The sequence below is a fragment of the Coturnix japonica genome, chromosome 20, assembly GCF_001577835.2.
Source record: "Coturnix japonica isolate 7356 chromosome 20, Coturnix japonica 2.1, whole genome shotgun sequence".
In the NCBI taxonomy this organism is placed as follows: Eukaryota; Metazoa; Chordata; class Aves; order Galliformes; family Phasianidae; genus Coturnix; species Coturnix japonica.
The window spans coordinates 7,519,088-7,543,710 of record NC_029535.1 but is presented as its reverse complement, the minus strand read 5'-3'; the positions used below and the strand labels follow the sequence as shown (position 1 = coordinate 7,543,710).

The window sequence follows — 24,623 nt, the reverse complement described above, 5'->3', positions numbered from 1 at the left end:
CAAGATGAAATATTTGGTGGTTTAAAACAACAACAACATCAAAAACCTTCATAAATACATTTCTGTTTTTTTCATTTCTTTTTTCTTTTCTTTTTTTTCCAGGAGTCATCTGAAAAAGAATTGTTGGTATTTGCTCCTGCTGACAACTCAGAGGGTCAGTCTGGTGCTTCTGAATCGGGAAATTCAGCATGCGTTGGAAGGATAATGCTGAATGACTCTGATCCTTTGCTGCCCTCTTCTGGATCTCCTTTTAATTCAGCTCAACAGGGAGAATCTCTTCAAACCTCTAATGCTGTGTCAGGTAAAGCACATTTCGAAGAGGCTTATTTCTTCTCATTTTATTTGAAGTTTAAATCTTGACTTAGATAACCTCGGCCTTGTTTCATCTTGTTCTGCTCTTGCTTCCATGGCAGCCTTTTTCTGATGTGGGTCTAATTTTAGTGTTGCCTTAAAAAACAGAACAAGGAGCTATAGCTACAGGTTTTTTTGGTAAGGGATCAGGATTTAAGGATTCAAAGGGATTTTGTTTTTCCATACTACAGGCTGGAAGTTCTTTGTTTTCTAATGGGAATATTCAAACTAATCAGTTAATGTTTAAGTTGATGATCTGTAATTCTCTATCTTTATAGCTAAATTTCTAGTATTTCACTGAATGGCTTGAATTGCAATTCAAATATTACATTTTTAACATAAAAATGGGCTTTAAAATTCTCCATCTTTACTGTTTGCCTAGCAGTGATAGTTAACCTTCTGTTTTAACACTGTATTAAATATAATAATAGAAAGCAAGAATTATACCGTAGAGAGATCGTATGTGATAGTGGATCAGTTGCATTACTGTTGTGCTGTGTGTGAAATAAGGAGGTGTTTATCACCAAGATACACTGCAGTGCTGGAAGCAGATTGAAAAGTTTAATATGCAATGCTCTGAAAACTTGCAACTGTAATATATACAGCTTTGATGCTTTCAGTATTTACCGTTATGTTGAGAATTCTTTAAAGTGCCCATTGAGGTTTACTGAGCAACCCTTGTGCCAGGAAAATATAGATACCTGCCCCAGAAACATGCCTGGGAGATGGTCAGCTTTTCTTCTTAGTGCTTTGAAAATGCTGTTTCTGTTTATCCATTTCATTTTGGTATACTAAGTACTGCATGTTATAATCTTACATGAGTAATGTAATTGCAGTGACTGCAAAATATAGTTGCTGAATTCTAGGAGGGCAGTTTGCACGGCATACAATTCATTTAAGATGTGATGCTGTGGTGTAATACTAACTTAAACTTATTCAAACTAGATTATTCCTGAATGCTCAGAATGTAGCCTCAGACTTGTTTTATTTATTCCTGCCACTTGCTTCTCCAGTAGGAGAGTCATTTAACACGATGTGGGAAACTTGGAGGCTTTTGTCCCTCTTCTCTCCCTCCCATTCTGGTAGATCATGTAGACTAAAAACCTTCTTGCAAATTGAGAAAGGTTGTTCACTGTTTCACTATTATCATTCAAATGATTTTATTTTATTTTTTTTTTTCCTCTGAAAAATACTTCTGAAGATCTTGATTTTTATTTTATTTTTTTTGTACTGTTTCTTATAATTTCATCTAGCAAATAAACCTTGCTGGAGAAGTAGTGAAGGCTGTATATATTTTTGAATCTAAGTTTTGAACCTTATGTTTGTCCTTAGTGTTTCAAGGTGGGGAGAGTGGTGTCTATACTATGGAACAAGCTGTAAGCTTACAGCCAGTGTCTGTGGAGTCTGAATCTAATACTGACAACATGGAAAACAGTTCCCCCGGTAAGATTTCTTCTTAAATTGGGCAGAAAGTAAGTTGATTTGTCATATGTAAATATATATATTTAAATAACACAGGAGATCATAGCATTTGGGCTATTGTGGCACAGTGTATAGTGATATAAGTAACTGCCACTGCTGTGACAGTTCACAGGGAAATATTCATCAGTTTTCAGGGCTATAAAAAGAGGTGGAGGTGTGTTCATCTGTTACTACAAAGAAAATAATACTGTGTTGTTGGGAGAAAAGTTTAGGGAAAACATTATTCACCTCTACTAATTCAGTGACTTTTCTCTTGGTTTTTAGCATCAGCTTTGGATGAAAAAGGTGAGCAAAGCAATGAGGAGGAACAAAAATCTATCAAGCCTACAAGCAAAGAGTTCAGGAAAACCTGGGGGTTTCGAAGGACTACAATTGCCAAGAGAGAAGGTGCCGGAGACATTGATATGGACTCTAGTGAACAGCCACAACAGCAGCAACAAAGCTTAAATCTCAGGCGTAGTGGGCGACAACCAAAGAGAACAGAAAGAGTGGAAGAATTTCTCACAACAGTAAGGCGCAGGGGGAGGAGAAATGCTCCTATTGCTTTGGAAGATTCAAGTGAACCTGCATCTTGTCCAGCTACAGATGCTGAAACTGCATCAGAAGATAGTGTTGAAAGTGCTTCAGATATAAAGCCTGCAACTCGCAGGACCAGCACTAGGAGTAAGGATCAGAAAGGCTCTAAAAGCAGACGCACAAAAGAAGAAGAGGAGGAGGAAGAGGATGAAGAGGAAGAGGAGGAAGATACTTCTGACAGTGACAGTGATGGCTTAACACTGAAGGAACTGCAGAACCGACTAAGAAACAAACGTGTTGAACAGAAACCTACACAACTGACACTGAAAGAAATACAGAGTCGCTTGAGAAAAAGAACTTCAGAGCAAGATCCTGCAGAAACAGATAATGCTCAGTCTGAGCAACCAGTTAAGACTGAATTATCTGTCAAACAGGAGCCTGAGATTGTAGATAACATTGAGATTGCAAGTCAGGTTGTTGTATCTGAAGAAAACACTGAAGATCTTCAGGTTCAAAAGGAGATTAAACCTACTGCTGGAGCAAAAGGAATTGCAGATGAAGAACCTGAAGAATTGCCCAAAAGCAAACCAGAGTCTGAGATTTATGACCCCAATGCACTGTATTGTATTTGTCGTCAGCCTCATAACAACAGGTAGGCAAAACTTTCAGTTAAAAATGCAGTGCTAGTAGCTGGAAGTTTTTTGTGATGGAGAAAATAAACCAGTTGCTATGGCTTACTTTTTGGGTATATGTAAATAAGCTACTGAGTTTACTTGAAGTTCTGGGGGGATTTTTATAATAAATATTCAAGGAGATATATTAATGAAAACAAGTGAACAGCTAGGCAAAACAGTACACTGATAACATAGCAGGAAAATTAATATCTACCGTGTAAAAAGAATCAAGTTTCAGCTGTAGTCTTATTTTCTCATGCCTTACTGTTGCTTTTCTTCTTTTCCAGGTTCATGATTTGTTGTGATAGATGTGAGGAATGGTTTCATGGTGACTGTGTGGGTATTTCTGAGGCTCGAGGGCGGCTGTTGGAAAGGAATGGTGAGGACTATATCTGTCCAAACTGCACCATTCTACAGGGACAGGATGAGTCTATTTCAGAAACAGACCAGCAGGAAACTAAAGCAGGGCAAGTAAATGTGGATGGTACAGAATTCACAAGCATAGGAACAATTGAACAAAAGTCTGTTGAGGACCAAGGCATCAAGGGTAGGATTGAAAAAGCTGCGAATCCAAGTGGGAAGAAAAAGCTCAAGATATTTCAACCTGTAAGTATTTCAGGTTCTCAGTATTTTTCGTATTTTGTGGTGTACATTGAAGCAATAGCTTATTTGTATAGCAGTAAATTCAATTTTGCTTATTAAAGTTAAGTATAAATTTGTCCAACTCTCTAAATGTTACTGTAGTTTATCTGTAGTTCTATCAGTGTAGGAGCTAACTAGAAACAAAACGTTTATGGAAGAGGTGATGTAAAACATTTATGTGTAAGGAAATGCCGCACAGTGTAGTCTGTGTTATTTAAGTTCTGTTCTGGAAATCAAAGATCAGAATTCTGGACCATCTTATTCTAGCTTTAAAATCTCAATTTTTTTACATTTTCAGTGATAATGGAAGTTTGTACTTAATGTTGGCAGGTGTCTGTGTTGGAGTTAGTACTAGCTATTACTGTTACCTCTGTACTTCCAGTTGAAGCTCTGGTATTTATTATCATGATGCTTCTTTAAGTTACTAGCATATAGGCAAAGGTTTTATATTGCCTTTTGAGAGAGTAATATAAGGATGTGCATTTAAAATTACTGTGAATTCTGATATGAAATACAGAATAAGCTTGAATTTTGTAATAGCAGGTTCCATGCTCAAGTCAAAATAGAGCTGAACAAGCTGCTTTAGCTCAAGGCATGCAGATTTAAAACTTTGTGCTGCATTGATCATAATTGCATTACTGAAGCTGCCATAGTAATGCCAGTGGTTTTCTCTTATTATGCCTTGAAGACCACTTTTAGTGTATTTATTATGAGAAGGCTACAGCTGTTCAGATTCAGGTGATTTTGTGATAGTCTTTGAATTTTGGTGTCATGCCTAGAATAAGTCCAATGACTTGGATTATACGCTGCTCTTAGGAGGAATCTTCCTGTTGTAGAAAATTTTCCTGCAAAATATTTATGAAAAAAATACTCAGCAACTTAAATATCAGAACTACTAATATCAGTACAGTGAACTTAAGCATAGATGAAAGCAGTGGGATCTTAGTGCATGTTTAATACTCTTTTTAAGGTGAATATGTTAAACATTTACTCACATGTTTGCAAACAATTTCAGCTATATTGAATGTGCACTTGTACATACTGGTACAGAAACAGTTCAAAGGTTGACTGCTGGTGTCTACGTTTCTCTGACAGCAGTAGTATTAAGTACTACTTCTTACCTTTGGTATTAATGTGCTAACGTGTTACCTGAATGGGTTGGACATCTTTTAGTGAAAGAAGAAGATAATTATAATTGGGCTTGTATGGAAAAACTACTAACATTTTAGATACTCTTTTGGCATTTTGAAAAAGAATGGAACTGTTCCATTCATGTTTAACAGATGGCTTTGCATTTGAGATCACAAACTGGACAGTCAAGTCTGTTTTTTATCCCATTACCCCTCATACGTTAGTGAGGATCTCTATGGATAGAAGCAAGCAACCCATTCTCTGTGCACAATTCCCTGCTCATCCTAGGGAAAGAAGTCATTGCTATTTCATATCTTGATGGGCTGAAACCACTTGGTTATGTCTGACAGTTACTCTGTTCTTAAACCAGCATTCTAAGCACTTCACAGAAGACTCCTTTTTGTTGCTGTCCATTAAATACCTATTACTTAAGAACTGTAGTTTGTGATTGAAACTCCTAGGAATTCCTTAAGTAGAAACATCAGTGATGAAAGTTTTGTCATTATCTGAGTAATATTCTTTAACAGTTAATGGTGGCTGTTACCTGGAGTTTGAGGTGCTTCCTAGGGAAATTTCACCCTTTTTTTTTTCTTTAACATCTCCGTTAAGTGAATGCATGATGGAAAAGAATAGAAAACATAGTATCACTTTTTACGGGAAAAATCCCAAACTCGGTTTTTATCAGACCACAGCAACTAACTGGTCTTTGACTTTGGGGGGAAACAAGATGTTAAGCTATATAAAGGTTATTTGTTCTAGTGGAAATATTGCTTAGAAACTGTTAGTTAGAAATAGCAGTTTATGGAGGAGGTGGAGAGACTGTCCCCATCCACAGCAGTTTTGAGTATTAGGTCAGTTGTATAAATGTCATTGTATAATATTTTTGAGTGATCTAGTAGATGGAACAAGTGATACTGACCTTATATATTGTGTTTTTGAGGTATGTGCTGTACTTTAAATCTTAACACTGAGGAGAAGTGATGTTGAAAGTAGTGTAAAGAAAATGTAGGTGTTATATGTGAACTTTTAAATATGCAAAAAATAAGACAAAATTCTGTAGGAGAATGGCTGTGTTTATGCCAGATGAAGACTTCTAATATTAAAATTTGTAAGCCTCTTGAGCAAGAATTACCTGTTATGCTGCATGTGGCTGGTTGAAGACAGGTGCTGGTAGTGGAATACAAGCAAAATGTGTTTTAGAAATCTTTATCTTTTGAAACCAGCTCTGTGCTGTTAAGGAAGTTCCTCATGTTATGTGGAGGATCAGAGCAAAAGCATTTCTGTTTGTGGGATCTGAAAATCAGTGTCCATTACTTAGCTGCCAGCAGGACAACCAGTGCAACACATCCTAAAAATACTGTTGCAAGAATGAAATCTTTTTAATTTGTATGGGTTGTTTATGGCATCTCAAGGATGAAAACTATTCTTATGTAGGTAATTGCTAAGGTCACTGTCAGGTCACTGTCATAGCTGTAGTCTGAGCTTTTGTAAATTCTTCATGTTGTAAAGGTGTGTTTCTGATGATTCATTTTTGATCTTTGAACTTGTTCTACTTCAATCTTCAGGTAGTTGATGCTCCTGGTGTGTCAAAGTGCATTGGGCCTGGCTGTTTCAATGTGGCTCAGCCTGATTCTGTGTATTGTAGCAATGACTGCATTCTCAAACATGCTGCAGCCACCATGAAGTATCTGAGTACAGGCAAAGATACAAAACCAAAACCTAAAGAGAAGACCAAACCAAAATCTGAAAAACCTGGTGTGACAAAATCTCATCTCCAGGTAAGTTTATATTTGTGGTCTGAAACAGCTGCGTTGAAGAACAGTTTGTGTGTTCTCCTTCTGTTTCCTGCTTGTCTCTGTGCTATCCTTTTTGAGACAGACAAAATTACTAAGTTGTACATTAAAGAGACATATCCTTTTTGTTTGTTTGTTTCCTATCCTGTTTTCTGTTCCTTTTGTTCTTATAAATTACTCTTCTGAAAATTATTTTAATAGGTGGGTAGAATTTCTGGAAAAAACTTTCCAGACAGGAACATTGTCTATATACTTTAATTAAAAAAATAAAAAAGATACCATTTTGTCCTAAAATTAATTGCAATTTCTCCTTTTTTGTTTAATTTCCATTTTAATTCCAATTTTTTGTTTAATTACTGGATTGGGCAATAATTTGGAATTACTATAAATTGTGAATTAGCTTGTTATTATGTGTGTGGTTCGGAAAGCAAAAACAGTGAAATTAAGGCCTCTTTAGTTTTGAAACAGCCGTAGAGTAACAAGTAGCTTTTAAAACAAAGGAAAGAACACAGTTATGAGGTTTCTATTAATCATTCCCTGCTCCTGAGTTACAGTTGCTCCTAAAGACTTGGATTTGAGATTGTGTAATGTCAGTTGTATTTACAGGAGCTCACTTATACAGTAAATTTGCTTACCTGTATGTAACTGTAGCACAGCTTGTTTGTGAAATACAGTATATTTGATGAGGATTAGTAATGAAGCTTCTTTCAACCATTACAGGCAGGCGCTAAGCCTCTTTCAAACCAGAAGAGACAAGTTCCTGAGAAAAAAGAAACGAATGTGAAGACTGTTTTGTCAGCTGCCAAGACTGAGGCAAATGCTCAACCTATTGCTAGAGAGCCAGCAACAGAAAACACCACACCATCATGGGCAAGCGATCATAATTACAATGCTGTAAAGCCTGAAAAGACTGCTGCCATATCATCTTCACTGTTGTTCAAATGTATGTATCGCATAGGGATATTCATGAATAACCACGTTTTCTTTGAATACCCATCCATTCTTGGCTCTGCAAGACTAGGGAGTTTAGGGTTAGGGTTGTTTGTTTAATGTGGCACAAAGCTTTTCTTCACCTTCAAAGATTCACACGCAGAGATAAATGGAGACGATAGCAGAATTTCATTTGTATTGTGGGACAGTTGTATGATTAAGAGCTGATTTGTGAATGCAAACATCATGATCAAGCTTCAAATTTTTCCCATAAAGACAATACCTGTTTATAATGTAGAAAAGGTAAGTATTGCAACATTTTTAAAGTCTTAACAAAACGGTCACGCAGTCTGCAGCTTGAATCAGCAACTGACTGTACTGCTTTGAATTGTATTTTTGTGATTTAGGTTTCTCACCTGTCTCTTAGGTCTTACATTTTCACTGTTAGTGACGAAAATGAAGTCTTCGACGTGGTATCCATCAGCAATTTTACACTTCTGCAAACAGCTTTTAACTGTCAAGTATATTCAAGCTCTTCCTACTGCTTTTCTTCCTTACATGAAATAATTTAAGGGCCATTCTTTTTAAGTTTGGGGGGGAGGAAGTACTTTTTTTTTTTTAACCTTCCTATTTATATGTCCATACTTCACACATTATCCACACACACAGGAGCACATCTTAAGTGGTTATTAGGCAGAAATATTACATATTTTTGCAGGTTTTGAATAGCATCCTTGTAACACACAGAGGTAAGTAAATACTGCTTTGTAGCCTAAACAGGTCTTCTTGCTAATTTTCTCTTAATCAAACTGAGTAGTTTTGTGATGCAGTGATAGAACTTCAAATGAAATCTTACGTAGAACACTTATAAAACACATGACGTAGCGTCTAATATTTTCCCACTTGAAAGTTAGTGAGCTCAGAAGTTGAGTGTTCTCAGCTTTCTTAACCACACTTCAGCCAACTTTTATATTTAGAAAAAAACATAGTTATTAAACCCTTACATTGTATAGAAATGAACTGTTAAATTCATAAATTTTTGAAGTCTTAATTTTTGAACACAAGGGAGCACTGTGTGCCTTATGTTGCTCCATTCTACTATGGCAGTTACTAGGTGCATTTTAATTTTGTTTACCGAAATGGAAGATCTAAAGGGTTATAATTTTTCCTTGCATATTTTTGTACTGTTGATTGATAAAGTGCCCTGTGCCTTTTTCTATAATGAAGTCTTAAAATTATGTTTTGAGTTTCTTCTAAAGAAACTTGCTTTTTAACCATAAACTAGCATTGTAAATAGAACTGGTACTTTGGAGCGACCTAAACAAACCTACAAGGACCTATTTTGCATGCAAATCCATATCGCACCCTCTATCTCAGTGTAATTGCAAGTGCTGATATAACCACAGTACTTAAAATGCTCTTTTTACTATAGTTCTATTTTCCTTAGAGACAGGAATACAGATCTTGAGAAAAGAGATTTTTTTTTAAAATAATTTTTAAGAGTATTGCTCTTAAACTTTACAACACAGAAGTTACACAGATTGAACCAATTTCAGTAGAAGACAGGACTCCCTTAGCTAAGCTGTTAAATTAGTGCAAAAAAACCTGTTTATACCAGACTTCAGTTATGAAAACAACCTAGTCCGTGTGATGACAAGCTGTAATATCAAATGCAGTGAAGAACTTCACATTGCTGTTACTAAGGTAAGCTGTGCTAATATGTGGACACCGTGGCATTACTAAAATACCAGGTAAATTGTATGTTTGGAGAAGGATTGTCCTGCTTTTTGATTGGACTGGTGTAATCTATCATCATCTTCATGAGAAGCTGCTGTTGCATCTTCAAGAATATTTGTTGTGGTTTAATCTGGCACTGAATGATACCAGTACTCATATTCCATAGAGCTGTTAATGAGTGGGACTCTCTGGGGAGATCTTCCATTAAGAAGATCAAAGTACACTAACTGTGGTACACCTGTCCTGTTTTACAGCAGTGGTTTAGGGAGAGACAAATGAATGCTGCCCCCTTCTGGGAGAGAGATAGCAAGGTTTTCAAAGCACCAGCTCTGGTGAATTTTAAAAAAGCAAACGACAGAAAAAAAACACTTTACTTTTGTTGTCCTCTCTCAGTTTTCTTCATCTTTTTGTGCAGTTCATCTTTTCTACTTCTAAGAACTAATCACAGTCTGAATGGTGCTTGCTTGTATAACTTACAGTGCCACATTCAAAGAACACCTGGACTGCCTTGTTCCTGTTCACCTCCAGCAAAACATGGAGACTGTCAGGGCAATACAGTAATACTAGGATCCGATAATCTGATAATGAAAATGTGATTTTTGTAATGCTGTGTCAAAGCAGGAAACGTGCCGCTTATAATACATTTCCTCCCCATAATCTATATTCAAGACCAGAGGAGCTATCACTCAGGTGGCAGAATTAATGTTGGAGTATATAAATATCACTGTGGAAAGAAAAAACAAGGCCATTTCTGCACAGACTGCTGCCTCTGCAGATAGGTTTGTACCTGCTTATGTTGTGACTCTGCAGTTGAGTGCTTAGATACACTGGTATGGTTCAGCTTAAATGATAGGAAAGTATTTTTACTTAAGTCATAAGTATGTTGGACTGCAAGGTCTGCACTATTGTTAAATGTGATGCTTTTATTTTGATACGAGTGCTCCCTTATGAGATTATACAGTAGCCTGGGCCAGGTTCCATACTGTTAACAACTAAACTACTTCAGAGATACCTCTGTTAAGACCTTGAAAGCTAAGGTATCTTTGCTTAATGCTACATTATTTTGCAAAACAGGCCTGTTCTGAGAGGTGTTAATAATTGAACTTCAATAAGAAGAGCTCCTACTTCTCTGTTACTAGCAGTTTCCTAGGATGTGGTTGCTGTATACATGGTCTGGACTTAACCCTTTGTAACTAAAGAGTTTTCAGAAAGGCTGCTGAGGGATCAAATAATGATTTGGATACTTAACAATGAATCTGCCAGAACTGCTGATAAATTCATGTTGGAGTTGGCTTTGGGAAGATTATAGTGCAGAAGCATCTGGTGTAGCACAGCTCCAGTGCCAAACTTGCATCATGAGTGTGGTGGGGGCTGTGCTGGCACAGGGGCTGCTGGCCAATGTGAACCCTGGCTCTGGAGTGAGGCAGACCATTATTGGCTGCTGAAGCCAACATCCCCTGGGACTCAGCCTGTTAAAAGGAGCAGTGATATCCTTGGGGAGCAATTATCATCTCCTGCCTGTGAACTCCTGGAGCTCCCCTTCTCTGCTCTACCAGGTATGTCACATCTGTTCTGTGGTTGTCAGCCACTTGAAGATTTTTGCCATGTGTCTTAACGTTAGGAAGGCTGTTCCCTGCTGCTAGCGTATTTTCCGTTGTGCCTTTCAAGCACCCAACATCCCTGTGGCACTTGGATGACAGAATGCAGCAGAACTGCCATAATGGGTGCTTGGTGTCAGTGTGAGGAGCTCTCGCAGGAGGGAAGGGTTGGGATGGGGGAGACACATGGTACAACATACAGATGCACTATGACTATCAGGGTGGTTTACCTCTTTGTCACCAAAACAGAAAGTGATGCAAGTTTGATTAAAAAACACCTCACCACCCTCTATTGCTGTTTTGCGTTCTTTTACTAATATTGCTTTAGTTCTCTGAAGTTAACTTGATTGACTGGAGAGCTGGTGAAAAGGATCTTCCTCTGATAGTCCTTGAATAAAAGGGTTTTATCGAGACCATCTCCATGCACTTTGAAGTCAAGTATTGCTGCTGATACTGGTGCTGATGGTTTGCTGTGCTGATCTCTGTACTGAACTTGGAACCTGAAGATGGCCAGTCCCTACAACGAGTGATGGTGCTGATCCAGAAAAGGTTCTTGAAAACAAGGAGATCTCTTCTTTTTAGCAGTGGGTGGTGCCTCTCTTTCTCTCAGGAGCTGACATAATTAAGAGGTTGTCTAGTATAAATCATAATGTCGATTAAAACAAAGCATTGCATGTCTTAAGTTACAGATTTGCATGAGGATAGCTATGGTACTAGCTTCAGTACAAACAAATCACCACGTCAAAAAAGCCTCTCGGTTTCATGAATCAATCAGTTTTAATGGCAGATTCACTTTGTGTGCCTGAATGTGGAGGCTTGGCAGAGAAAACCAGTTTGATTATGATCTGCTTGTGTGGATCAGAATGGGTAAATGGGTAAATCTCCTTCAAAAAATTGAAGGAGAAACAATAACAACAACAAAAAAGGCACAGCTTAAATGCTAGTTTTTGGTAATAAGGTTTGATTTGATCTTAAAAGTGAAAACAGACAGAGTTCTCCACGCTGCTTCAGAGGCAGTTAACAGTGGAAACTAACACCCGAACCTGTGTGAGAATAGTTCAGCTCTTCTGAATGACTTGAAACTAATGCTGAGCTATCTGAGAGAAATGACAAGGCGAAAAACAACAACAAAAAGCAGACCTGAAAAAGCCCCAGGCTTCAGGAGAGCAGCAATTGCACGGCCGTGCAATAGGAGCTGTTATAAGCTACACCTCACCTTCACAGCCTTGAGCATTGAGTGCTCAGTGCCACAAGAGGGTGCTTCAGTGGCACCTAACAGGATTGACTCTTCGACAAGTTTCTGAGGCTCAGATGTCAGGCATGCATCCCAGCAGTGTGACTGCAAAGGCTGCACGTGAGGAGCGCTTCTTCACTGGTAAGTAACTTCCCGTTGTAGAGTGCTTTATTACTGACATCTAAAGCACCAGCTCACCCATGTATCTTGTCCAGTTTCTAGTTAGGTAATGCATCAAAAGATCTCACCTAAGCTCATGGGTTAAAGCTCTGTAACAGCCACTGCACTGGAGTGCAGAGCAGACGTTCTGCTCTGCTAAGGTTATCTCTGTCACTAGTCATTCAGGAAGGGGTCAGTCATACCACAGCTGCATGAAACAAGTTTCAGCAGTTCATGGGCTGAAGGATGAAGAGAAGCTGCTGAGAAAGCAGTAGTTCCAAATTTGGCTGGGGAGGTTTTTTTCCCATCTTCCATTTCAGCATTTTAGGGAGGTAAACTTGCTGTTCCTGAACTCTTCAATATTGATAAATAGGGATGAGATGCTTAAATAGCTGAGCCACATTCAGACTGGACAGCTGCAGTATAGGAATGACAGGATAAAAATCAATGGTTTTTGTTGTTGTTTATTATATACTACTTTTGACAACTGAATTTCTGTCAAACGTTTAAGCTGTGGTTAAGGCAAGTGCTGTTCCAGTCCTTAGAGATAATATGTAATTACTTGGCTCAGGGTTATCTTTACACAGCTTTTCAGAGAATACATTCTGATAGATAATCTTGCTTCATTAACTGCAAAACTACACTAATATTGTGAACTTGTTATAATTATTATTATTTTCTGAAAAGGATGCCAAATCCTTTTGGGTATAATAACCAATCCGCTTCAAAAGGTGCATCTCAAGTAGCTGTGCACTTTTTTCTTAACTCCTTTATTTTGGTGGGCAGAGAGAACGGAGGGTATCCATAAAAACCATGGATGCTCCAGCAGTCTCCATGCTGTGGGTGCATAACGGCTCACTGATCTGAAAGGCAGTGTTGGGTTAGTGAAGTCCTGCTCAATTGTCAATGTGTTGTGACAGTACAAAGTTATAAGCAAGCTGATTGAGGTGCACCCCTCATCCCATCCTCCCTAGACATTTTTTGGGGGGGAACTCATTATGGAGGAGGGGAAAGAACCCAAAGCATGAGTGTAGGCAGGGGAGGAGGGAGAGCACAGCTAATGTTAGACAGTATTAGGTGGTAAAGGCAGCAGTTCTGTGCGTGAGCGACCTTGAGCCGAGGTTTTCAATTCTGTAGCAAATAACTTCCATGACTGCAAGATGCTTTTCACAAACCAGAACTTCAGTAGTATTCTGGGCTGCTGGTTGTGATGCTTTGTTATTGTGAGGTTTTGTTGTAAATCTAAGCCTTACAAACTCATTGCAAAACACTTTTCAGTCGCTTGTGGTTCATCTAAAGCATAGCTTACAACTCAAGTGAGAAATTTGGCAACCTTTAAAGAGCTGTGATCCAGTTAATGTTCAAACATAGCACACTTCTCCAGATGTTTAAATACTGGAGTAACTGGATGTCTACAGCAAAATAACGTGCTGCAAATGAGTTAATTTAAATAGAAGCTGTGAGGGGGTGGTGGGTATCTTGAAGTGGCTTCCTAAAGCTGCTGTTCCAAAGACTGGGAGGAGAAGGGAGACTTAGAATAGGCTCAAGTTCTGTCTCTGCAGGAAAATACTGAAGGGACTGGGGGAAGACCAAAGTTTCCTGTGGGTAGATTTTGTGGTGGTGGTGCAAAACACAACTTCCCCATGCAGGTGAGGGGTTACAGCACAAATGTATCCTGCAAATCCTTCATGGAAAATTACTGGTGCTACTTTGTGGAAATCATTCTTGAATTGGACTTAACCCATGTTATGATGCTGAAACATCAATGCTGAACATGAGAAGTATACTCAAACATCTGACTTTCAACAGGCTCAGCTGTAACACAGCAGATAGTGTGGCAGTTATGCACTGCTTAAAGGAGTTTCATTCTTAGCTACGTGTTAATATATTTGGCTTAGCTTTAACAGGAATTTCCTTAGGGGAGGTGTTCTGTATCTGATGACATCTAGTGGGGGGAGATGATAGTAATGTCTGTAGTTAAGATAACAGTAATGCTGTTTCATAAGCCTTAAAAACAACAAAAAGAAACAAAACACCTTTCTAGGTTTTTTCTCATTGGGTCTCACTGGCAATGAGCCGACTCATTAGCTCCATCTGTACCTCAGTCTTTTTTAGCCCACGCCTCTTTGGTCAGTAATAATCCTGTTGCTGTGTATGTGGTTCACAAGGCAGAATGGATAGGATGGGAATTTGTTGGGGGGAAAGGGGGGAGTTGTTTTGTTTCAAGTATCTTCTAACATCAAGTCCAGGGATTCAGAAGTGTTGGATGGAAGAGTCACCAGATGCTTCCTTCTGGCACTGATCTTTTGTCTGGTGAAACCCTATTCAGGCTGGATAAGCTGATGTTCTGTAGTAGTCTTCATTTTAAAATTGGTTTAAGAGCATTTATTGTAGGTATGCTGGAGCTGCTGATTAAAAAAGGACTGAGAACATCACAGTACAAAGCACAGCAGCCCCTGTGTGTAGTAGGCATTGACTGTGTCTTCAAGCTGTTCGTGATCCGCAAGGCGAAGTGATTTGAAACTCGCGGTCTGAGCAAATACCCGGTTGTTATGGTTTCATCAGTTTTGCTGAACAACGGTGACATCTGTTCAGAAATTCAATTCCACGAGTGTTAAAATACTGCTCACCAGGAAGAGTACACATTTCTGTACACGTTTCCTAAACATGCTCTTGCCATAGTAGCACAGGTCTTAGGGCTGTGCTGACATTGTGACTAAGCCAGTAGGGCAGTGAGCTGCTGGCAGAAGAGGCGGTCCTGCTCCTTCCCTGCGCTCAGCTGTGGCTCCTGGACACTGACTGCAAGACCTGTCCAAGGGCAGAGTGAGTTGGTGCTGCTGGACTGTGCAAGTGGAACTGAAACCTGGATAGGTCAAACTTGCTTTCTCAAAGTCAATGTGGGATATGAGTTTCTTTTTAAGATGAGGTTCGTTTGCTGCCATTGCAGGTTATTAGCATATAAAGGATTTAAGTACCCATGTTTTGTTGTCAATGCACACATTAGTAACCTTCAAATACAGTGAGGTGTCCGCTGAATCAGTACCATCAAGTACTGTTAGGCAGACAGTGTTGGTATAAGATAATACTTTGGCTTGTGAAACCATTAGATTTTCATGGAGTGGAAAAAACAACATATGTGCTGGAACCCTTTTCAGTGCGTCTGTTTCTGCTGTCCCGGGGAACTTCAATCTACCTTTGCACTGGTACCACTTATTTTATGTTACATGAATGTATTCTTACCCATAGCGCAGTTATTTGGAACATAAGGAAGGTTTGGAGTATGGATGTATTTTTTAACATATACAACATCAGTTTAACACATCTTGGCTATGCTGTAGTTATCTTTATCAGAATGTTTCTTGTTAACCAATCTGAACGAATGACTGGAGAGCATAGGGTATTAAATATAATTTCAGTATTTAGTGGTTTGTAATTATGCTGTGCACAACTAAAGCTCTTAGCGCTGCAGACTGGATTGTACTGTGGTCATTTTGTTGGAACCTGAGCTGTGCTGTCCTGCCTTCTGTAGTGCATCACAGAAAGGTGCTGCTATCCCACTTGACTGAAGAGATGCAAGTCCATGCAGAAGATGCAGTAAGCCCGGAAATGGAGAAAATCCTGCAGTCTTATCATACACACATTCTGGATATTCATCTTATCTCTTTTCAATACCATTAATATTGGCTTTTTACCTCTTTTAGCTCCGGATGCCTCATTTGACCAAACCAAAGCCATCAGCAATAGCTTCTAATCCCTCTTGGGATGGCTGAAGACCTCCTGATAAATACTGGTGGGGTTGGTGGGTTAGGCCTTTTGGGAGGAACATCACTGAAGTCAGTGTGGGTCCTGCTGAGGCTCTCAGCTCCGTGGTCAGTCTGACAGCGAGTGAGACAGACTAGGGAATAGCGTGAGAATTACAATCTACTTCAGAGTAAGATCTGCACGTTCTTTGAAAGGTTTCAGTGTATTTTGGCAGCTGTCTCATTTTAGACCTCAGATAAATTTCACTGAAAAACTGAAATAATACACTTCTCCCAAACAAAAACTCACTAAAAAGAAAACAGGGTAAATGATGCTTCTGAGTCTTCCAGCTTCTTTGCTTTGTGTTCTAATTTAGACACACTTCTGTACTTTGCCTAATGGAAGTTCAGGTGCAGCGTTTATTTTTAGTTGACCTGAACCACCAGTTTCTGTATTTGTGGTGAAACTGTGATGATAAGAGCCAGCGTAACAAAGCTGTTAGAAGCATTCTTTCTGCTGGAGGAGTGTACAAGTGTTCAGGGTCAATTAGAACTGAGCTGGAGAGGACAGCCAGGAGTCAGGCAGTTACATCCAGGGTTTCATTCACAAAGGGAGTATTTGCATTATGTTTCTTTAGCAATCCAAGCCTTCTCCTTTTGTGGCTGTATTTCCATTCAAAATTTATGCTGTTCTGAGGTTTCTTAGATCAGGCTTTGTGGCTGTACTTCCACCTTTGTTCATTTCAAGTCTATTTCAGAATGCATGAAAGTTGGATGCATCAGATCCTTCCTGATGATTTCTGCTCTTGTAGCAGATGAAGGCAAAGAGGGACATATTTGGTCTTTGGTGAAGTTATCTAAAGTTCCTGAATCCATTGCAGAGAGCATACAGCTCTATGTATCCAGGGCTTCAGGGCTAATTCTTCTGCTGACAAACCCTAACTAGTTGAAAGCATTAGATAAAAACGTGTTAATTGGTTGGTAGTTAACTGCAGGTTTGTGAAAGGGGGAAAAAAGAAGACTTTTGGGAGAGTAAGTTTGGCTCTTCTAATTGGAAGTGTTGTATTTCAGTAGGTAGGTTCACTCAGAGCCCGTCGTTGTTTGAACTGTTGTGATATGTGTGTTAGTGCTGGCCCATTGTAACCATAATATTTCAAAATATTTCTGATAATCTGGGGTGGAACAAATCTTGTTTGCTGTACCAGGGGTTGTTTTGGGGTTATTTTGTTATTCTGGGTAGTTCCTGCTGATGCCAGAAGGTGGGTGGATGAAAAAGCAACTGAAGGAATGGTTGGCTTTGTGTCCCACACAAGTCTAACGTAACCTGAGATTATGTCTATTAATCTGTTTAGTAACAGTAGAAAAAATATAATTAATTTAAACAGCAATCTTGGGTATTGTGAATGAAATGATGGGATTTAGATGGCCACACTGAGCAATGGTTTTTGTGTTTCAATTCTGTAGATCTAGAGTTTAACTGGAAACTGAAACAAGGGGATCTAATTATAGTTTATAGTTGTGGTAGTGACCGAGTAGATGGAGAACGCAGTTAAAACTTGAAGCAACTTCTGTGTTATGTAACTTGGTTCACTTCTCTTGCTCCTTAAAAAGTCTGGAGAATGGATTTCTTAAGCTTCAAGGGTACGAATTCAGTCACAAACTGGTAGAATCTGTTCAAGTCAACCTCTGCAATAAAAAAATTCTGCAAGTTACTATGAGAATCTTTCCAATCTAAATATATGATGACATTGACTTTATGGAAGTGTGGGTTTTTTTTGAAGCTTGATCATGAAATCCAGGAAATGAAATGAAACTCAGAATCTTTGAAGGTGGTGCCTTTTTCAGTTGTTTTGCAGTGTGTGATTTTCAGTCTGTACAGCTGAAGTGGAAATGTAAAACTCTTCAGTCTGACAAGATAAATTCTTCTGCATTCGAGGGAAATTTCTTCCTCCAAAATGTGTTTCCTTGGTAGTTATTCTCCAGAGGTGTCATTTCACAGACTTGTTTCTAGATTGATAAATGGTCCTTGTAAATAACAAGTTATAAATGTAAGCATTTAGTATTGCATTGTTCTTGTTTGTTTTGACAGCTCAAAAGGGAGAGAAAAAGAAGGAAGACAAAGCAGCGGAGCACACAGTGGCATCGAAGAGAGCTGTTGCTTCAACATCTGTTGCAGAGAAACAGACATCTTCCCTCACTAAAAATGTTCTTCCCAAGAAGGCCTCAACCTTCTCTAGCTTGTCACTAACTAAACAGCCACTGAAGTCTTCTACTGGGGGTTTCAAAGGCGTAATTCCCAAGAAGACTTGGCCTTCATCGGACAGTGTTCATTCAAAGCCTTCAGCTCATCCTCCTGGCTCATCGCTTCCCAAAAAGCCAGTTGCATCTTCCAGTTTGGGTGCAGGACTCAAAAGGCCTGCTCCATCTTCCATTCCTACTGCAGCTGGAAGTAGTCAAGTGAAAGTATCGGCTGTCCCCATCCAGTCACAGCCCAACTCTCAGATTCGACAAAATATTCGGCGGTCCCTAAAAGAAATTTTGTGGAAGAGGTGGGAATTCAGAGCACTTATTTTGTTTAGGAAGCTATTGTTTAGCCTGCAGTTTTGTTTCTTGATAAGCAAAATTGAGAGATTTAACTTTATATTAGAAGTTGGTGAAAACACATTTGGTGTTTCAGGTTTATTAAAAATAAAATCAGGATCTACAATCAGTGTGAATGTGAAAAAGCTCTTAAGAAAACCCCGTGAAGCTGCTATCCCAGTTGTGATGAGGCAGTGGCATCTCGACAATTAACTGCAGCACGGAAGCATTTGAGGTGCTGGTGATCTGAAGCTAAAGCCTGGCAATGGCGGTGTTAGCAGATATAGATGTGGTGCAAAAATAGCATTGGGAATGTGACAGTGAAAATTTAGTAACTGTAGCACTTATAAATAAAATCAGAAAAAGAATGCTGAAACATTGTCCCACAAGTGCTGTTAAAGCTGTGGTCAGCTGTCAAAGCTTACACCACTGCAGTCTGGTAGTCTCTGAATTAGAAATGTTGTTCACAGTGGGAAGTCTTGAGTTTCAAACTGGAGAGCTCAGGCTTCCTCTGCAGCTCGTGAAGGAAAGCCCCGTTTTGATGCCAGGAGCAGTCACAGAGGCTGACCTCAGCTCATTCAGACTGTCTTTCATGCCTTCTGTAGACAGAGGCAGCAGAAGATTGCTGTATGTCACGTGTCCTGAGATAGACTTTGGTTTTGAGATGTCTTTTAAAGTAGGCTTGAGTCCCTTCTGGGTGTGGAGGAGCTCAGGTTAGCTCCTTCCTCTGCAAGGTTATTTTATAATGACTGCTACCTGAAGATTCAATGCACAAATGCTTTCTTGTTTTTCACAGAGTCAACGATAGTGATGATCTGGTCATGACAGAGAGTGAAGTAGGGAAAGTAGCTCTCAATATTGAGAAGGAGATGTTTAATTTGTTTCAAGTTACAGACAACCGATACAAGAGTAAATACCGTAGCATCATGTTCAATCTCAAGGACCCCAAAAATCAGGTTTGGAATTTCCTCTCACAGTAAATGTATTGAAATATATTATTATTAGTTTGGGCCTTTGGGGTGGAGTATTCACTGAATGGCATTCTTGAGTATGGACTTCATTCTTCCTCCTGTAACATTCTGTAATGAATATCAGATACTACTTCTGTATGTGATCGTTTCTCTTTTAATAGGGAAAAAAAACCTTTTGCAGATGGAAATATTGACTGGACAACACTTTAAACTTTGTGGGTTTTCTTTCCTCTAATTTGTGCAATAGGTGTAAAACAGAAGTGGCCATTCAACTTCTGAAATGACTGTTCAGCTAAATTGACTTTTTTATGATAATTAGGAAAATTTGTACTAGATGTTTATTTCATCCTTGTTTTCTGGTTGCTGAACCCTTCCCACTTTGCTTATAATTAATTAATATTTTTAATAGGGAATTAATAAATCCAAGCATTTTGATGGTTCAACACTACATATCTTTTTGTTATCTTACTACTCTCTTCAGCATAGCAACAGTGTGTTTTGTTTTGTTTTTAGGGACTTTTTCATCGTGTTCTCCATGGGGAAATCTCTCTGTCAAAACTTGTGAGGATGAAACCAGAAGAACTTTTATCTAAAGAACTGTCTGTATGGAAAGAGAAACCAGCCAAAGCAGTAAGTGATGTACAGTTTTCTACTGTGTCCTTAAGTATGAATTTAAATCAAGTTCACCAGCCCTTAGCGCTCCTATTACTGTTTTCTTCCTAACAAAGTAGGAATAGTTATAAGTTTCAGCAGGCCTTTTCCACTAGCTAACTAATAAGAAAGTACAGAATGCAATTATAAAGTAAATATGCTGTCATCTCATTGAAGTGGTTTTATTTCTCTTAGGTGGTGGAGTCAAGAAAAAAGTCACATGAGGTCAAGAAAGTAACCGTGAAACGGGAACATGCACCTGATCTCAATATGGAAGACTCTCCACCAGTGTCTGATTCTGACGTAAGTATTAGCTGTTCCTTTAGCATGGGGACATCAAAGGAGATCAGTGGTAACTAACTAGGGCCTCAGGTTTTTCCTCTGAAATATGAACTGTTTCCATGAGCTGTAAGAATATTACCTTGTAGGTGTGCTGTATTTCTTTGTGGTTGCAATTGCTCAACCGGAATGTTTGTTTTTGTTTGTTCGTTTTTAGGAGCAGCAAGAGTCAGCACGAAGCGTACCAAAATCAAACAGTGCTCCTTCTTTGGATGTTTTTAGCAGTATGTTGAAGGATACAACAAGTCAGCACCGAGCCCATCTTTTTGATCTAAACTGCAAAATCTGTACAGGTATCTACATGTTGACTTTGTGTGATGTTAAAAGAATTCTTAAGAGCTTTGTTTGCATGTTTGTTTTTCTTTTCCAACGTTTTCAGCATCAAATAGTAACCTAAAGCACTTAAAATGAATTTATAGGTCAGATTTCAGCATCCGAAGATGAAGTACCAGCTAAGAAGTCAAAGTCAGTGTCTTCTGTTAAAAAGGTGGAGACAAAATCCAAACCAGAAGTTCAGCCAAAGTACGAAAGTTCTGCACCGACAGCAGCAGCAGAGCCTGCCAAAGAGGCAGTATCTGAAGATGCAATGGAAACCGATGTTGAGCCTGCAGCAGAAGTGGTTTCCCAGTCAAACACAGAAAGATCTTATGTTCCTACAACTCAAGTCCAGGACAATACTGACTCTTCTATCCCTGAAGAAACTTCAGCTTTTCCTGCTGTTTGTGCTGGTGGGGTTGTCACAACTGTAACAGTTTCTGGTAGAGATCCAAGGACAGCCTCGGGCAGCTCCTCTGGCACTGCAGCAACAGCCTCACGTTCTGGTCCTGCAGCTGAGAAAGTTTCAATGGGAGAATCAAAGCAGGAAACATCAAAACCGGTTACGACTGTCCCCAAATCAATATTAACAAAACCATCGTCTTCACCAGATCCAAGATATTTAGCTGTTCCTCAGTTACCCAGCATCAAGTGCGTATATTTTATAGCAAATTATGGGGTTGAATCTTTAGCCTAGTTATCTTCAAAGTTGGTTTATTCTTCTCTTCCTCCCGCTCCCCTCTGAAAAGACACATTCAGCTTTGAAAGTTCAAATAACTTGATTCAGAATTTTAATTCATAATCTCCTCATTCACCTTATCTGGTTGGTGAATTTTTTCTGAGCATCAGTGAATACTGACAGCAAAGATTCTATGGTGTGTTTAGACAGAGAAGTAAAACTTAAAAGTATTTGATGTTAAAATCTCCATATAAATTTAAGTGTAGAAAGAGTGTATTTGAGAGATGGTTGAAAGGTACTTCAGATTTTCATCTTCTATTAAAAAAGTATATGAAAATAAGATACTCTTACATCTGACTTTCTGAATATAAATTAAAATTAACCAATTGATCAGCATGAAAGGCAGGACATTGTTTATGTGTTCTGAATATATATTTAATATTTAATAGAAAAAAATAGTATTGCTAAGGATATGCTCATGGAACTGCAGTTTAAATAGTTTTGTTCGTAGCCACTTCCTATACATGAGATTCTCTTTCAGATGCACGTTATTGTCTCATTTAGTGGAAGTTGCATATTTCAAATTAGTTGTTATGTGCTTGGGATCACAATACTGGTGCTAACCCTGATTCTGTAAACATCACATCTTTCAGCATAATTTTGCTTGTATGTAGCTACAAGGATATTTTCAATTATTCCTCGCATTTCCCATTAATACCTAGTTAATGGAAAGCATTAACAAAACCATTACAAAGAATTCTGTTATTTAGGGAGGAGGCAAGAAAAGAAAAAGGAAAGGAGCATTGTTACTGTGATCTGTAACTTTTCTGTTTTGGATTTGTTTTACAGCACTGCAGAGCCACGCTCACCTCAAGACAGCGACACTTCCCTCTTCCTCTCCCGTCTCAACACCATTTGGAAAGGATTTATTAACATGCAAAGTGTGGCCAAATTTGTCACTAAAGCATATCCTGTCTCCGGGTGCTTTGATTATCTTAGTGAGGTTAGCACTGACGTGTTTATGTGTTTAGAATATGTTGCAATTCCAGTTGCTAGGAAAGCTGAGGTCACTGTGGATATTCTGTTGGAAGTCTGACAGCGGTAGATGGGCATCCCTTTGGAAGTAGGAGCAGTAGGTTAAGGAAAGGAAAAAGCCTTTTAAAAATTCCTCACAAATTTGTGAAGAATTCTCATATCTTTTAATAAATGTATATATGTATATGTGAGCACCTACCATGGAATAATAGCTTTGTTTCAGGTTGAGGTTTTGAAAAGAAGTTTTATAGCCTGCATTATAAAATAGGTGCCTCCTTCCGCTCACAGTCAGGTGGATCACTGGTGTTATCTGTTAAAAATATTTCTTTAGCCATTTATTAAAAACACTGTCCTTAATTTATTAACTTTTATAAAGTGGAAGTGTGGAGAAAACCTATATTACAAATGACAGCTTTCCTGTAAGTCAAAGCTGAGAAATAGCTGATGGGTGAATAAAAGTACTCGGCCTTCCACTGCTGTCGTTGTTTGGCAACATGCCGTAATTAACACCTTGAAATGTGGAAATGAGCTGTTTGAAATCAGAAATGTACACTTGGGAATTCACTAAAATATAATGATGCATTATCGTCTGGGCTGCTGGGATGGGACAATCTGCACTGTGTTAAAGCTGAAGTCTCTTGGCTTATACTACCATGTAATACTTCTTGTTTAGGATTTACCAGATACAATTCATATTGGTGGGAGGATCTCACCGAAGACAGTCTGGGATTATGTTGGCAAACTCAAATCTTCGCTTTCTAAGGTATTAACTTAAAATCCTTTGCAAAGTACAGAAGAAATATGCAGCAATGAGAAATGACAATTTTTGATAATATAAGTTAATAATCAGGAAATACTGGCACAGGTCAAGTCTAGAAAACTACTGTCACCACTTATTACTTTGAAATGTTTGATTTATTGAAGAAGCAGTTTTGCTTATTGAGCTGCTGATCATCTTTCCCCTACATAGCAGTTAAATCTTCATACGACTTCCTGTTTTTTAATGATGAACTGTAAACAATTACATACTCAATATCAAAGGCAGAAATTCAAATGTTAAGAACTAGGACATTATCATTAAGTGTATGTATTTAGTTTTACTACTAAAACCACTTCAGAAGTGGTAAAAATGAAGCGCAGCCTGTAGATATAGTTATGAAACTATAAGACTTTCCCGTTTCTTTCATAATTGAGTATTCAGAACCTCAGGAGGTTCTGACGTGAGATACAAAAGTAACTGGGATTTCTGAAAACGACAAGCCTGATTCTGTTTTAATTTTGCTAATTGGACAACCACGTTCTCTTAGAGTATCCCTTGAAAAAATAGTGGATCAATAAGTACACAACTTATTTTTAACCCTGGAATTTGCCATTTACCTTTTTATTTGTTGATATGCTCCAGGTTGAATTTTTCTGCTTTGCTTTTGTATTACAGGAACTGTGTTTGATTCGTTTCCATCCTGCCACAGAAGAAGAAGAAGTGGCCTATATCTCTCTCTACTCCTATTTTAGCAGTCGTGGTCGTTTTGGTGTTGTAGCTAATAACAACAGACATGTCAAGGATCTCTACCTGATCCCACTGAGTTCTAAGGACCCAATACCTTCCAAACTCTTGCCCTTTGAGGGACCAGGTAAGCACAAAAAATAGGGGAGATTAAACACTAGGTAAAATCACAAAAGAAGAATCAGCAACAAGCTGTTAAATGTTTAACATGTTATTACAAGTATATCTTTCATATAAAAACAGTTTTACAGATTAAATAGGGAAAAGTTGCAGAGTCAACCGTCTCAAAGTAAAATAGTCTGAAACTCACATTGCCTTTCTACCAAGTTGCATACGTGCTATTAGGAGGATTTTTTTGCTATAAAATTGACTGCGTAGAACAGCCACATCAAACAAACAACCCAAACAAAGAAAGCAATGAACCCACCTTACTTTCAGCAGCCCATAAATCCACAAAGCCTTAAGTCCCTACAAGTGGTGCACTGCCACTTACATCAAGCAGGAAACTCTCAGCCTTCGGAGGAGTCGAAGTCTGTGAAGACAAAGGTAATATTTACAGTGG

At 38.6% G+C, this 24,623-nt stretch overlaps 1 protein-coding gene across 3 annotated transcripts in view; it reads left to right on the top strand.

The window, feature by feature from the left end:
* The window catches only part of DIDO1 (death inducer-obliterator 1), a 45,269-nt gene that overhangs the window by 11,099 nt on the left and 9,547 nt on the right, over window positions 1-24,623 (top strand). For all 3 annotated transcript variants that reach the window (XM_015881543.2, XM_015881546.1, XM_015881544.2), the window contains 15 exons: window positions 103-301; window positions 1,684-1,794; window positions 2,098-3,001; window positions 3,311-3,629; window positions 6,362-6,574; window positions 7,310-7,532; window positions 18,077-18,536; window positions 19,364-19,523; window positions 20,052-20,168; window positions 20,385-20,492; window positions 20,686-20,821; window positions 20,948-21,494; window positions 22,372-22,525; window positions 23,231-23,320; window positions 23,993-24,188. In XM_015881543.2, the coding sequence (XP_015737029.1) occupies window positions 103-301; window positions 1,684-1,794; window positions 2,098-3,001; window positions 3,311-3,629; window positions 6,362-6,574; window positions 7,310-7,532; window positions 18,077-18,536; window positions 19,364-19,523; window positions 20,052-20,168; window positions 20,385-20,492; window positions 20,686-20,821; window positions 20,948-21,494; window positions 22,372-22,525; window positions 23,231-23,320; window positions 23,993-24,188 (3,937 nt within the window). The remainder of the gene's footprint in view (window positions 1-102; window positions 302-1,683; window positions 1,795-2,097; window positions 3,002-3,310; window positions 3,630-6,361; window positions 6,575-7,309; window positions 7,533-18,076; window positions 18,537-19,363; window positions 19,524-20,051; window positions 20,169-20,384; window positions 20,493-20,685; window positions 20,822-20,947; window positions 21,495-22,371; window positions 22,526-23,230; window positions 23,321-23,992; window positions 24,189-24,623) is intronic.